The sequence below is a fragment of the Esox lucius genome, chromosome 19 (assembly GCF_011004845.1).
Source record: "Esox lucius isolate fEsoLuc1 chromosome 19, fEsoLuc1.pri, whole genome shotgun sequence".
Lineage (NCBI taxonomy): Eukaryota > Metazoa > Chordata > Actinopteri > Esociformes > Esocidae > Esox > Esox lucius.
The window spans coordinates 19,053,374-19,067,530 of record NC_047587.1 but is presented as its reverse complement, the minus strand read 5'-3'; the positions used below and the strand labels follow the sequence as shown (position 1 = coordinate 19,067,530).

The 14,157-nt window shown below is 39.7% G+C and overlaps 1 protein-coding gene across 2 annotated transcripts; it reads right to left on the bottom strand.

Annotated features, from left to right (window-relative positions):
- Window positions 1–983: 983 nt before the first annotated feature.
- Window positions 984–13,660, bottom strand: prr5a (proline rich 5a (renal)). Of its 2 annotated transcripts, none has more exons than XM_034288025.1 (10): window positions 13,519–13,660; window positions 4,431–4,556; window positions 4,217–4,297; window positions 3,678–3,726; window positions 3,520–3,577; window positions 3,217–3,308; window positions 2,877–3,017; window positions 2,456–2,594; window positions 2,028–2,315; window positions 984–1,880 (listed from the first exon to the last, which is right to left on the bottom strand). In XM_034288025.1, exons 1-10 carry the CDS (start codon window positions 13,545–13,547, stop codon window positions 1,654–1,656), a joined length of 1,230 nt encoding a protein of 409 aa, XP_034143916.1. In that variant the 5' UTR covers window positions 13,548–13,660; the 3' UTR covers window positions 984–1,653. The 2 variants fall into 2 exon arrangements, with proteins under 2 accessions (XP_034143916.1, XP_034143917.1); XM_034288026.1 differs by having other exon boundaries at window positions 984–1,826.
- Window positions 13,661–14,157: the final 497 nt, after the last annotated feature.

Below are 14,157 nucleotides of genomic sequence, written 5' to 3'. Positions count from 1 at the left end.
AGTACAGTACAGTACCAATTTATAATGCTATACATACCACACTAGCAGGACATTTCCTTAATCCCCCCACGCTATCAGAGGTCAGGAATGAATTACCACGCTATTAGCCTATATGTGCATTTTTGTCATTTTTAGAACTTCAAGAAAGAGCAGGTTAAGGAACAGGATTTTATGCACATTTCTGTCCTAACTAAAACTCATAAGACTACTAAGGGTTTTCCCCCAGCTGAGGTACAACAACTCAGTTGTTGCTTTCTAATTGGAGTTTCTCTGTTAAAATAAAGGTTCTATTCAAATAAAATAATAAATTAATTAAAACATTTATTTGATTGATGAGACCAGGTGCTGGGGTGTACCTTGGGCCTGCTAACTTCCTAGTTCTTACAGAACCACATTTCATATCATGTCTACTGTCCTACATACAAGCTAAAAGCTGTTGTGAATATCTACAGGTATAAAGACAAGTAGAATAGCTGGGGAGGTTGGTAGAAGCTGGACTACATGATACCTCATCCTCCGGTTGTTGTTAGTATATTTTTTGAGATCATTATTTTATGGCTTATGACTTATTCTCTTAATTATGTTCGTCAATCACAGAAAAACACAAATGCTATCATACCATACATTGTTAATCAGGAAATGGAAATGTACTTAGCCATTTGAATTTTAATTAAAATCTTATATCACAAATGAATGATAATTTACAACCTTAGATAAAAACGTCTCATTACAGATTGTCAAAAAAGCAAAGTATTAAAAACAGTTGAGGTAAATCATCATAAAAATAGCTTCAGTTAAAAAGCCCTTATTAAAATCACAAGTAAACATTAAGATAAAAAGCTTACTTCACAATACCTAGCTGTCCTAAAAAAAGGTATTTACAGTTGAAGGGCAGCACAACACAGTGAATGAGACAACATTCAACAAAACCCTCATTTTCTCTTATGTAAACAGTAAACCTCTAATAACATTTCATTCTTTAGTTTGTATGGGTAATACATTATATTACTGCTTTACGAAGCTTGAAAAGAGGTTGATACACTGGTCCCTGGTACTTAAGCTAACTTTTCTAACTATTGTTTTAATGGTCATACATGTCGAGTTTGGCAGAACAGTAAGAAAGCACACAGTTGGGAGACGGAAAATAGCCTACTGAAGCCAGGTTAACACACACTGGGATGGGTGGGAGAAAGTTGTGACCAAATTACATTCACATACTGTACTGTCATACTCCAAACGCTACTTTTACTCTGGTAAATGCAGCTTACAAAGCTTTATATGGTCCACATCCAAAAGCCCACAAGTTATGGCATTAAAGTAGTTAGAGTCAAGTTTCAAAACACACAAAAGGAAACACATCCCAGAAAAACTGACATATTCAGAATTTATCAAATGCTTAAAAAAGTTTGTTTCTCTTTTTCTCAAAGTAAATGCTTACTACAAAGAGGCCTCTTGTGGGTAGAAGTATGGAGTGCACATAGCCACGCAATCCTCAATAGGATGAGTTTTCTCTTGCCCAGACACTGATGTAAGGACAGTTCAGTGTTTTCCCTCAAATGTCTAAGATAAGGTATGTGGGGAGGACATGCTGATCCTAGGCATAATTCCCTCTACACAGTGCTCTGCCTGCTGTCCCGACCATATCCCAGAGACTCAGAGCAGCGTGGTGGGAATTCTATGAATATCCCGTCTGAATCTGAATCCAGGGATTCCAGAACCTGGCCAATAATGGTCTCTGGGCTGGAGGATCCGCTGGGGGGGGGGGGCGGGGGCACACATGGCCATGTCCGTGAGGGTCATCGTTGCCTCCGTCCCGTGGAGGTTTCCTGGGGAGTGGAAGGGGAGGAGGGAAGAGGAGTTGAGAGAAGACTCCATGGTACCTGCCAGGTGGAAGGTTGTGCTTAAGGTTTATTCAGTGGTGCAGTATTTTAAGTGTATTTGTTTTTGTCTGTCTGATATGTCAACCTTTTAACCCTCACCACAACAATTTCACAGTTTTTAGTGTACACAGAAGACAGAGGGCCTACCTGTGAACTGTGGAACCACACAGAGCCTGTTCACAGAGGCAATGGACGTGGAAGGATCAGTCCCAGAGGCCATGTCAGCATAAGCCACGCCCTGTTCTTCCAGGCAGGAGATGATCTCACAGGCAGAGTGGCGTCGGATTCCCCCGCTTCCCACAGAGCTGATGTCAGGGTCATACTCCGCCACAGGCGTAAGGAGAAGAGGGATGTTGTAGCTCTTAGAACGGACCACAGGGTTCTTAGACGCTTGGTCCACAGGCTGCTTTGGCCAGCACCACTGCAAACGCTTCTCTGTAACAAAGGGGTTCACAAGGTTTTTGGCCTGTGCCTCAATTCATTTTGATTTTCTTTTCACAACATCAGCATGTAAAACATATAGATAACCCATTTATATCTTCTTATTCTGTGTATGTTGAGTGTGTGTATCTTACCCAGCACACAGGAGCAGTGTGTCGCACTGCTGTCTCCACAGTAGAGGCCATGAGTACCCAGGTAAGGAGAGACCACCTTCTGAACCAGGGACTCCAGACGCAGGTACTCCTCACTGACACCCCGCGACTCATGGACACCCTGCAAGGACAGAGGAGACTGGTCAGTTTGTGTGCAAATATACAGTATATGTGTGTGCTTGGGTTCCACTACATAAATGGAGACAAATATTTTCCAGAACCTTGATGAAATCAGGAAAATCTAGAAATGTATGTGTTTGTTTGTGTGTGTGATTTAGTGAGAGAGTGGCAGAGAGAAAGTGCGAAAAATAAATTGTGGACAAGATTTAAAAAGAGATTCCAAGATGGTAATCCAAGATGGAAATGGTGGAAGAGTGAAGACCGAGAGGCGTACTGTACCCACCTGAAGTATAAGTAGCATCTGTGTGACGGATGGGGGGGTGCGGGCGCGGGGGCGACACAGAGCGTCCTCCAGCTTCACACTTAGAACTATGGTGTTCCTGAAGTGGAGCAGAGCCAGCTGTCTCACACTGGGCTCCTTACCCTGCACACAGACAAAACCCATGGGAAGAGTTAGAAGAAGAATGGAACGACAAGTAAGGTGAGGGGACCGCAAGGTTATTAAAACATCCCCGGTGAGAGAAGCAGAGAAAAAGACAGGAAGACTCAGAGAAAGCAAGAGGAAGTGCAGGTAAAGGAGAGAAAGTACAGACAGCGACATGAAAGAGTCAGGGGAGAGATACCTGTACTGGGTGGAAGATGGCCTGTAGCATGTTGAGAACATCGCAGAAGAAAAAGTCCCACGTCTCTGCCAGAGAGTCCAGTAACTTCTGACCTGCACACCAACAGGAGAAAACAAAATATGGTTAGTACTAGAATAACCTCTAACAGCCCAGCAGTTTGGGACCTTTGTATCACAGACATTGACAAAGTCAATCCAAACTTTGGTTAAATTGGTACCAATATTTGAAGCACAGGCTGCTCTCTTCTGTGAAATTCTGCGAACACAAACTAATATGAAATGAAATGTGAGACACAACAAATACCTTCATAGAATCTTATTTTGTCCCGTAGAATGACCATGCCCTTTGTCAGCAACTGGTTCTGAGGTACGGAGAGGATAAACAAAACAAGTTTGTTAAACATTTATGTTATTACTGAATCAGAAACAATCTATCTAGTTTATTAATTCACCAGAACTTACCTGGAGGTACTCTGTGAAGAAAGACCCCAAGTCTGTTTTTAACAGGTGCCTGAGTCAACAAATACAAGAGAAAGAAAATACTATAGCATAGGCTACAGTGACCAGTGCAATACAATGACTGCACAAAACAAGCAAAAAAGCTGTAAAACCAACAATGTAAAATGATGTATTAACTTTTTTAGTTACATGCTTATTACCATGTAGTTACACCAATGTTTATTTATACCAAGTCTCACAAACTTCAGGTTGTCTGGAAAATGTAATACCCAGTTTTCTCTTCTAAACATATTGTTCATTTGTTTCCAGTGGTAAGTATATGTTGAAATACTGCTAGGACTATACTTTATGACTGTGTCAGCTCTGTCTAATGCATGTGACTTCAGTTGTTTACTGCTCTAAAATGGAGGCTGATATGACAGAACTGATGGCTTTAATGTCTGGTTTTTAAATATAATTAGATATCTGGCATGGTCACATGGCATTTCACACTCACGCAGCAGGAAAAATGCTGTGCAGATTTGTGTTGGTGTGTACCTCACCTGACACCTTCGTTGAGAACATAGAGTTCATTGTCAGCCAGACCTTTCTTCTGGAAGACGGCAATGACAGCATTGTGGATGCTAGTGAATTCACACATCCACCCACACACACACACACACACACAAACACACACATCAACATGTTTAGATTCATTGCACTCATTAAATTATAGTAAATAGAGACAGATTACATGCATCACCAAGGTGCAGCAACCTGTTCCAAGTGGCGTTGGCCCCGGCCCTCTTCTGTTTCTCTCCACGGTCCTCCGGGGATCCCTTCTCACTCTTTCCCAGGTCACTGAGACTGGGGGAGCTCATCAACTTCAGCCTGTGTAGAGTCCTCATGACAGGAGACAGACAGGAAGAGAGAAATCACACTAAGTACGGCGCAAAAGCCTAGAGACTGAACTAGAAGAAAGGCAGAATAAAGACAGAGAAAAGACAGAGGTTGGGCTGGAAAAAGAAAGAAAGAGTGAAAATGAAAAGAGACAAAGAGAGACATGTGCACTGGTCAAGGCCACGGCCAGAACAGAAGACTTAATGGGAGTGTGGGGAGAGCGGAGAGAGAGAAAGGGGAGAGGCTAGCAAAGCTGTCGAGTGAGTAAGGGGTGGGCCATTGTGTGGGTCTCGGGAGAACAAAAACAAGATCTCCTCTCTCTTTCTCACACCTATGGTGTAAATGTGGCCATACAAACAAATACAACAGTCAAGACGCACATGCCAGTGACATCGCAAAAAATGGGAATTGGCAGAAACGATTTTGCAGTTTACCTGAAAGCATCATAATCTGATCAGGAAGTAGTCTAGTTCTTTGACAACAATAACAGGGACAGGAAACAGCAACACAATACGGGACAATAAGAGAGGGTTTCCTGTGTGGCAGGGGATGTGTCGCTGGACAGAAGACACAGCGAGAAAAGCTATAACATAGGAAGAAGCCTTGCTAGGCTCTCCTAATCTGATTGATCAGATTACCCCCAATCCTAATCTTAAAAGTGAGATAAAAACAATCTGAACCTGTATCAGTGCTTACGGGGTATAACGGCCATGGAAAGAGACAAGGAAGCAATACTCTGATGGGAGAAAGCCTTAAAAGACAGCAGCACTGTCAGGTGAAGGAGTAGGCATGCGTTATCACAGTGAAAAGCTTTCCCATTACATGATCATACCCAATCAAATACCCAAGCCCCTCCAAAAACATTAATCTCAAAACCGTATCTTCTCTTTTAAAGGAGAAAAAATACTTCACAATCCCATTCAAAATTAGTTTGAGGTGTGAAGTATCTCAAAAGGTCATAACACCACTCACCAGCCTCAAACTACTGCTTGAAATTTTAATTTAGTTAAAAATGCAAGCCCTAAATGTACTGCTTCACTGAGTAAGGAGTACTTACAACTACTGAATGCCCTTGTTTTCAAAAGAACAGCAAATTTGTATCCATTAAAATAACATTACATTTATCAGAAATACAATGTAGACATTGTTAATGTTGTAAATGACTATTGTAGCTGGAAACCGCTGATTTTCAATGGAGTATCTACATAGGCGTACAGTGGCCCATTGTAAGCAAGCATCAAATAGAAACCGCAAAACACCAGCCTCAACGTCAACAGTGACGAGGCGACTCTGGGATGCTGACCTTCTGGGCAGAGTTGCAGAGAAAAAGCCATACCTCAGACTGGCCAATAAAGATAAGATAAATGTGGGCAAAAGAACACAGACACTGGACAGAGGAAGGACTCTGCCTAGAAGGCCAGCATCCCGGAGTCGCCTCTTCACTGTTGACACTTAGAATGGTGTTGCGGGTACTGTTTAATGAAGCTGCCAGTTGAGGACCTGTGAGGCGTCTCTCCAACTAGACACTCTATTGCATGTGTCCTCTTGCTCAGTTGTGCACCGGGGCCTCCCGCTGCTCTTTCTACTCTGGTTAGAGACAGTTTGCACTGTTCTGTGAAGGGAGTAGCACAAGATTGGTTGTATAAAATCGTCAGTTTCTTAGCCTAAACAAAGGAATAGGCTTGATTTATCAGAATATACTGATGACTTTAAGAAGAAAGTTCATTGTTTCTGGCCATTTTGAGCCTGTAATCGAACTGCCACAAACACGGAAGCTGAAGATGCTGAACTAAATAAGGACAGTTTTATTGCTGCTTTAATCAGCACAGCAAATGTTAGCGGTGCTAACATAATCACAAAAGGGATTTCTAATGATCAATTAACCTTTTAGAATGATACATTTGGATAAGCAAACACAATGTGCCGTTGGAACACAGGAGTGATGGTCGCTGATAATGGGCCTCTGTATACTTATGCATTTCTGATCAATTTGATGTTATTTTAATGATCAAAAAATTAGCTTTTCTTTTGAAATCAAGGACATTTCTAAGTGACCCTTAAATGTTGAATAGTACTGTACATAGTTATTTTGATATCCTGTATGCATCTGTAAGTCTCTCTGGATAAGTATCTGCTATCAGTGTTTCCCACCCTTTTTTGGTTTACCACCAACTGAATTTTGCTCAGCCTGGACTGCCCCAGACGCACTCCCTCTTGTTGATTTTATCAATAAAAGAATGGTCTCCTGTGTGTTCTCAAGTACCTCCTGTGGATTGGCCAAGTACACCCAAGGGCCCTAGTACCCCTGTTTGGGAAGCACTGTGCTAAATCACTAAAATGTAAATGAAGCAGGAAGTTGGAGGATGGGGATACACTGCTCTGTCTGTTTCAATATGGAATCCAAACCAATGAGTGGTTTGCAAGGGACGGCTTTTCAGATGGAAGGAGATTTCAAATGGATGATTGGCTATTTAAAATGTAGTGATATGATTTGTAAGGGCGGTTAAAATGTTGAATTCTGGTTAGTCAAGAGGTTAAAGAACATAGTCTGATTGGTCAAATGGATTAAACATGTGTATTGTAATGGTTAATGCAGAGTGCATAACAGCTTGTGTTTCTGTTCAAACCCACACAGTCCGGGAGAAGTCTGCTGACAACAGAACACTGAACAATAGCCCTCTTCAAAACTCCACTCCCAATCACAGACACACTTACACTTGCAGGCAATGACTACACATAGGCACTTGGATACACATAGAAACAAGTTTGGACATAACATTATCCCTACACACCCATGCAAGCGCACACACACATACACACAACCACATAAGAACAGGGTGTGACCACATTTTGCTATTAGGAGAAGGAAAGTGATGTGTGTGTGTGTGTGTGTCTTCTGATGATTACTCCCTTTAATCATTACTACAGAACTTGTTCAGTACTAACTGATAAAACAACAAGCTAAGCAAAAGGGGTCAAGGTAAACATATTTGACTCTGAAGCCAATGAGCCAGAAGTGGGAGTTTGTCCCGCTAATTCCACTAAAAAGAGCTGGGTTAACTGCTGTTTAAAACATTTATGTAGACCAAATGCTGTATGTAAAACATTACACAAGACAATACTTTTTAGGAAATCCAGACAGGTGAGTCAGAACTGGATCACCACGAGCAATCTGGTAAAATCTAGCATTATGACATCCAAACTTCTTCCCTACTACTTTTTAATAGGGAAGCATTACTCAGTGGTTCTCAACCTATTTTGGGCCAGCGCCCCCATCCATTATCCAGGTCCCTTACCGCCCCCCATCACATAAGATATAGGTTAATTGCTCTGAATATTAATGATGATGATTATTATTACTGTTATGATTATTATTATTGTTATTATTATAGCTGTTACTATTGTTATAATCAAAAATCATTAAAAAAGCTAATTATTGAATGACAAACAACAGATTTATTATTTTCCCAGGGAAACAAACAGCAGCCAATCAGCTAGCAATTTAACATTCAAATCTTAATTAAACAACAGCCAATCAGAAATGCCAAACAATAATATTTCTTATTAATTGTTCCAATGGAAAACAAGCTGGCACTTATCAAGGGGTAAAAGCAGAAAGATTGACTTTCAAAGGAAATTGAGAATTAGAGAGAGCCCTGTGCCTGGTTTGTATTGCCGTCATGTCAAAAAGCCACTAGTATTGAATAGTGTTTTAATGTGCGTCTGGATGCTGGATGCTAAGTTGCTTTCAGGGAAAGTCCAACAGCGGAATATCCCTCTTTGTAAATGTGTAACCACTTGCGATAATAAGGCATTCATGGTGTATACCTCAGAGGTAATACCAAGAAAAAGAGCGTTCCATTTTCCAGAGTTTTACACAGTAAATGCCATGTGGGTGAAATGTATAGATGATACTCTGAAGTCCCATTCCTGTGAAGGCACAAGAAGCGCTACAAGAAGCTGACAGAAACACTGAAGAAAAGAGTTACGATACACCGTCTCGTCCAGTTGCAGTGGTTGTAAACTGTCAGGTTTTAATGTTTGCAGACCACAGTTTTTTTGCAAGTAGTTGAAACTTTAAACTTGTATTGTTGTGAATCTTCTGTGTAAATTCACCTTAAAACAAACGCGCCCCAAGGGAACCTCAATACCCCCTTTCCAAAATATTGCTTCTGTTGCCTCTGAACACCCCCTGCGGGTGGCTTACATCAATCAAATTAGGGAGGCTCTCTACACAACTTTTTTTTCCACACAATGATAGTTTTATGTAGATGATCAAGGCCTGTGACCAGACATGTGTCAGAGATTTTTTATGGTGTGAAAATCTTGACTGTTGTACTAATAGTGAAAATCTTCCAAGGTAACATGGCATACATTTCTGACCAAGGTACTGATGTCTACAAAAAAGGGCCCTCCTTCATGAAATGTGCGTAAGATCAAATTTGATCTTAAAATGATCGTATGCTCATTTCACCGACAAAGCTGGTATTCATCAATATTATCTTTGTCGTATCCTTACAATCAAACCCATGTCTGGTCGGGAGACCGTGTAAAACAACATAAAAAATAACATCATGCTTGATTCACAAAAGATGATCATTATCACACAAAACAACAATAGTAACAGCCCTCAGTAACAACAACCCACAATTATAGTTATAATAATAGGTAATATAAAACAAGATGACGAGGAAAATAACACATACAAACGTACCACAATATTAAATATTGTATCACTACCGTAGACTACTATTGTATTATTTATTTATTTCACCTAATTCTGCATTTTCTTTGAAATGCCTTTGTCTATGTAATGCGCTAGACAAATAAACTTGCTTTGCCTTGCTTTTTTCTAAGCCACTCAGGCTGTATCGACATATTTGGAGATCATAAAGGGTCGTTATAATTTCAGTTGCTGATATCTTGATTAGCTAAGAGGTCTTAAATTGACTAATGAGAGAAAAAATAAACCAGTGGTTCTGGGTCAAGCAGTTAACCTAATGATGGCAGAGCTTGCTCTTTTAAAGGACTTTGGCTCTGGGCTGAGACACGAAAGTGTTCCGTAACTGCGTTGATTTCGTTACAGAGAATGTCGAATGGTTAATTTGTCATTCCAAGCTATAATTTATGTTGAAATCTGTCAATTCATAGTTTGCTGATCACCACACCCGCATATATCAGGGGGTTGTCATATGTAAATATGGCCAGGTACAGCACGTTCTCGCGTCCACGGCATTATGTGATTTATCAATTTACGATGACATATATTTCAACCAGGTGCAACAGTTTTGTGAATCACACTTAGAGATGATCGTAAGTCTCTTCCCACGTTTGAATCTGAGATCTTTTCTGAGAAGGATTTCTGAATGAGGGCCAATGTCTTGCTCAATGTGTATTAGAGTGGAATGTGTTGTGGCGTAGGAAATCTGGTTCCGCGAGTCCTTCCAGCTCCAGTCCTTTAAACATGCAGGACTTCCTAGCTCATTCTTACCTAAAGGACTCTGATTTCCTAAATACAGAGAACTCTGGGAGAAATTCAACAAACAATCAAAACCTTAAAGACTGACAAGACCTCCAGTCCAGATGGTTCCCACTGTGAATTTTATAAGTGACTTTATTTTGCCTTACATACTAAGAATGTTCGCACACGCTAGCAACAAGGGGGTACTTTCACTTACTCTGGATGAGGTGGGTATGACAGTTAGTCAAAAAGGGGAGATATTATATACAGTTGTATTCAGATGTTTACATACATCTTAGCCAAATACATGTAAACTCAGTTTTTCACAAATCCTGACATTTAATCCTAGTAAAAAACTTTGGAAGTAAGCTTTAACTTCCTGACTGATGTCTTAAGACATTGCTTCAATATATCCACATAAGTTTCCTTCCTCATGATGCCATCTATTTTGTGAAGTGCATCAGTCCCTCCTGTAGCCAGGCACCCCCACAACATGATGCTGCCACCCCCATGCTCCTCAATTGGGATGGTGTTCTTTGGCTTGCAAGCCTCCCCCTATTTCCTCCAAACATAATGATGGTCATTATGGCCAAACAGTTACATTTTTGTTTCATCAGATCAGAGGACATTTTCCAAAAAATATGATCTTTATCCCCATATGCAGTTGCAACTGATAGTGTGACTTTTTTATGGCGGTTTTGGAGCAGTGGCTTCTTCCTTGCTGAGAGGCCTTTCAGGTTATGTCAAGGACTCATATATATATATAGATAATTTTCATTCAGCATCTTCACAAGATCCTTTGCTGTTGTTCTGGGATTGATTTGCACCTTTTGCACCAAAGTACATTAATCTCTAAGAGACAGAACGCGTCTCCTTCCTGAGCGGTATGATGCCTGGTCCCATGGTGTTTATACTTGTTAACTATTGTTTGTACAGATGAATGTGGTACCTTCAGGTGTTTGGAAATGGCTCCCAATGATGAACCAGACTTAATGATGTCTGAGATCTTGGATGATTGTTTTAGATTTTCCCTTGATGTAAGGCAAAGAGGCACTAAGTTTGAAGGTAAGCCTTGAAATACATCCAAAGGTACACCTACAACTAAAATAGCCTATCAGAAGCTTCTAACGCCATGACATAATTTTCTGGAATTTTCCAAGTTATTTAACGGCACAGTCAACTTAGTGTATATAAACTTCTGACCCACTGGAATTGTGACATAATGAATTATAAGTGAAATAATACCTCTATAAACAATTGTTGGAAAAATGACGTGTCATACACAAAGAAGATGTCCTAACTGCTTTGCCAAAACTATAGTTGTTAACATGAAATCTGTGGAGAGTTTTAATGGCTGTTCAATGTAAGTGTATGTAAACTTTCAACTTCAACTGTATACTATATAGATACTAAAAGTTATTAGCAGAGACTCTTGCCAACACACTTTGGTGGGCAAACTAGTCCACACAAATTAGACTCATTTTATACCCAACCATAACTGTAACATTTTTAGGTTCTTCAGAAATTTTACTTAGGGGACGAATTCATAAACTAGACCCAACTCCTATATATTGTTCTAGCCCCTTTGCTAGTAGATTCACGAACAAATCATTGTCACTTTGATTTAATCTCCAAAGAGGCACAAAACAGGTTGCTTACTTGCTGCTGATTTCAATTTTTGCCATCAAACCTCTCACTCAAACCATGAGGTCTGAAGTAACAATACGTGTTTAGAAAACTAAAGACAATGTAAATAACCTTTCTCTACATGAGGGTGACATTCTCCCCTATGTAAATTAACCAAATTCCCAACCATACTCCATTTGGAAAATGTTTCTGTCTAATTCTCTTGATATAGAATCAATTGGAATAAGAGCAGGCTGGTGCCCAAACAGATGCAAAACCACTCTTGGTCAGAACCTCTCCCATTTACCATCTCCCCCAAACCAATGTACCAACTGAGGATTTTAAATAAGTTTATAAAACAAACTTCCACCTTCCAAAACTCAAAGAAAAATGGTGCCGAACTAAATCCTTTCATATACAATTGGACTCAATTATCAATGCATTCATCTGGAATTATAAAGCACATAGGATAGATAAAATACACTTTTGTAAATCTTAGATGGAGGGAGAAATAGCTCAATCAAATCTTAATATTTAGCAGCTAAAATCCACGCTTTCACGTTTTGGCCTGCTTTTGTCCGCCTGGATGAGGATGGACCCCTGACGTTTTTCCACCCCTTTTCTGGAAGTGTGATTATGTCCCTTGACTGTCAGTCTGGAGAAATCACTGGATAATCATAATCCTACTTTGTATCTGAAGGCAAATTAAAGGTCATTTCAACCTTAATCAAATTTTGCTCCAATCCTGATCGAGAGAAACCCTAAGGATTCATCCTGTAGAGCATTTATACATGGAAAGTGCATTTGAATTGCTGAAGAAAACATATGACCTTTCAAGAAGTAACTTTTATTTACAGATTAGAAACTATGTTTGAAAAAGATTTTTCCTGCATTTGAAAAAATTTAGCTTTTGTTCAATGGGTGCTTCAAACGATGCCCAACATCAACCAAACGTGTACATTATTTGTATGACACTTTTCAATCTGTCAACCCAACCTCAATAGATCCCAAAAGAATAAGATTGGAGGAAGAGCAAGGCTGAGATATCTCTTTAGCAGACAGGATATATTGGAATACATTTATACTTAATCAATAAGCTCCACTGTCTTAAACAATATAAGATTGTATACAGGATTAAAGGACATGTGGGTATACCCTGTGCTCTAGCTGCAAAGCTATTGCCCTAAAATCCCCTCACATGTCCGTGATACACTGCTTGACCCGAATGCACTGTTGTATCCTGGGAGTTTCGAAGCCTCGTGACTATCCCAAACACCAACATCTACTATATTTTTTACAGTCTCAATTTGGGGAGAGGGAGTAATGGGGTATCTTCTCCTTTATTTCTTTGCTGTCAGTTGATAATGTATATTTGTGTATCTTTCTTTTTATGTTTTTTTCTATCACTTCCGTTTTTTTCCAGTTTCTAGTGATTCTTCAATACCTGCTATGTCAGGTTAGACAATATGATACACAACTAAAATATTTTGTTTGAAGGAATTCATACAATCTACTTGTGTACTATGTGCAATATGGTTTAGATGAAAAGCTTCTGTAGTTTGACTTGCTATCCTTGGTTTATCTATATATTATTAAACTAACAGTGTGCTAATAGCTGCTCTCACACAAAACAGGCATGACTTCAGCTGCACCATATACAAGGCTATTGTAAACCAAACACTTGAGAAATAGATATCACAAGACATATTTTATTAATGTAAACTGTACCATTCATAAAATATTCTGTAATACCATCTGCTACATAGAAAATGGGGCTAGGGTTTGGATTTCAGACTGCTATAGTTTTATCACCACCTTCATAGGAAAGTTAGCCAGAAGGAAAATTATTGAATGTTAATCCTTGGAGTTTATCCTCACCTTCTGATTGGATGACCGCCACTGTCCATATCAGGGCTTGGAGGCGGGGCTGAAAAGGTGGTGAAGTTGAGTGACAGGGGGCGGGGAGAGGGGAACTCGAAGCCATGCCTCCTACGGAGTCCATCCAGCTATCTGTCAAAGAAACACGAAGAAAATACATAGAAAGAATCAACAAAAGAAGATTCAAGAAAAACTTACATCAACAAGGCTTATTATTCAGGGAGAGGTCAGAGTGCAAAGTGACTCAGAAAGAGTCATATTACGCAAGACAGGCATGTCTCTTCATCACACAGAATAGGAAATTAGGAAATATTATTATGCCACAGCAGCTAGCAATCCAGGAAACATGAAATACATGGGAAGAGAGCAGTCAAAACCACTGCAAACTTGGAACAGTCTAGTACACAAACAAACAATGAAAATACAAGATATAATTCATACTTAGCCTGTGCTATGTCCTTTCATTGATAATAATGTACTTTCATTCTAATTATATAACAATACTAAGGCACCATCAGCTGGTCATTGGGGAAAACTACAGTCTACAAACACTACATAAACCAAACAAAATCAACAAAGAGTTATGATGAATGTAAAGAGACAAGAGAAAAATTCTATACGAATTTCTTCTAATATTAC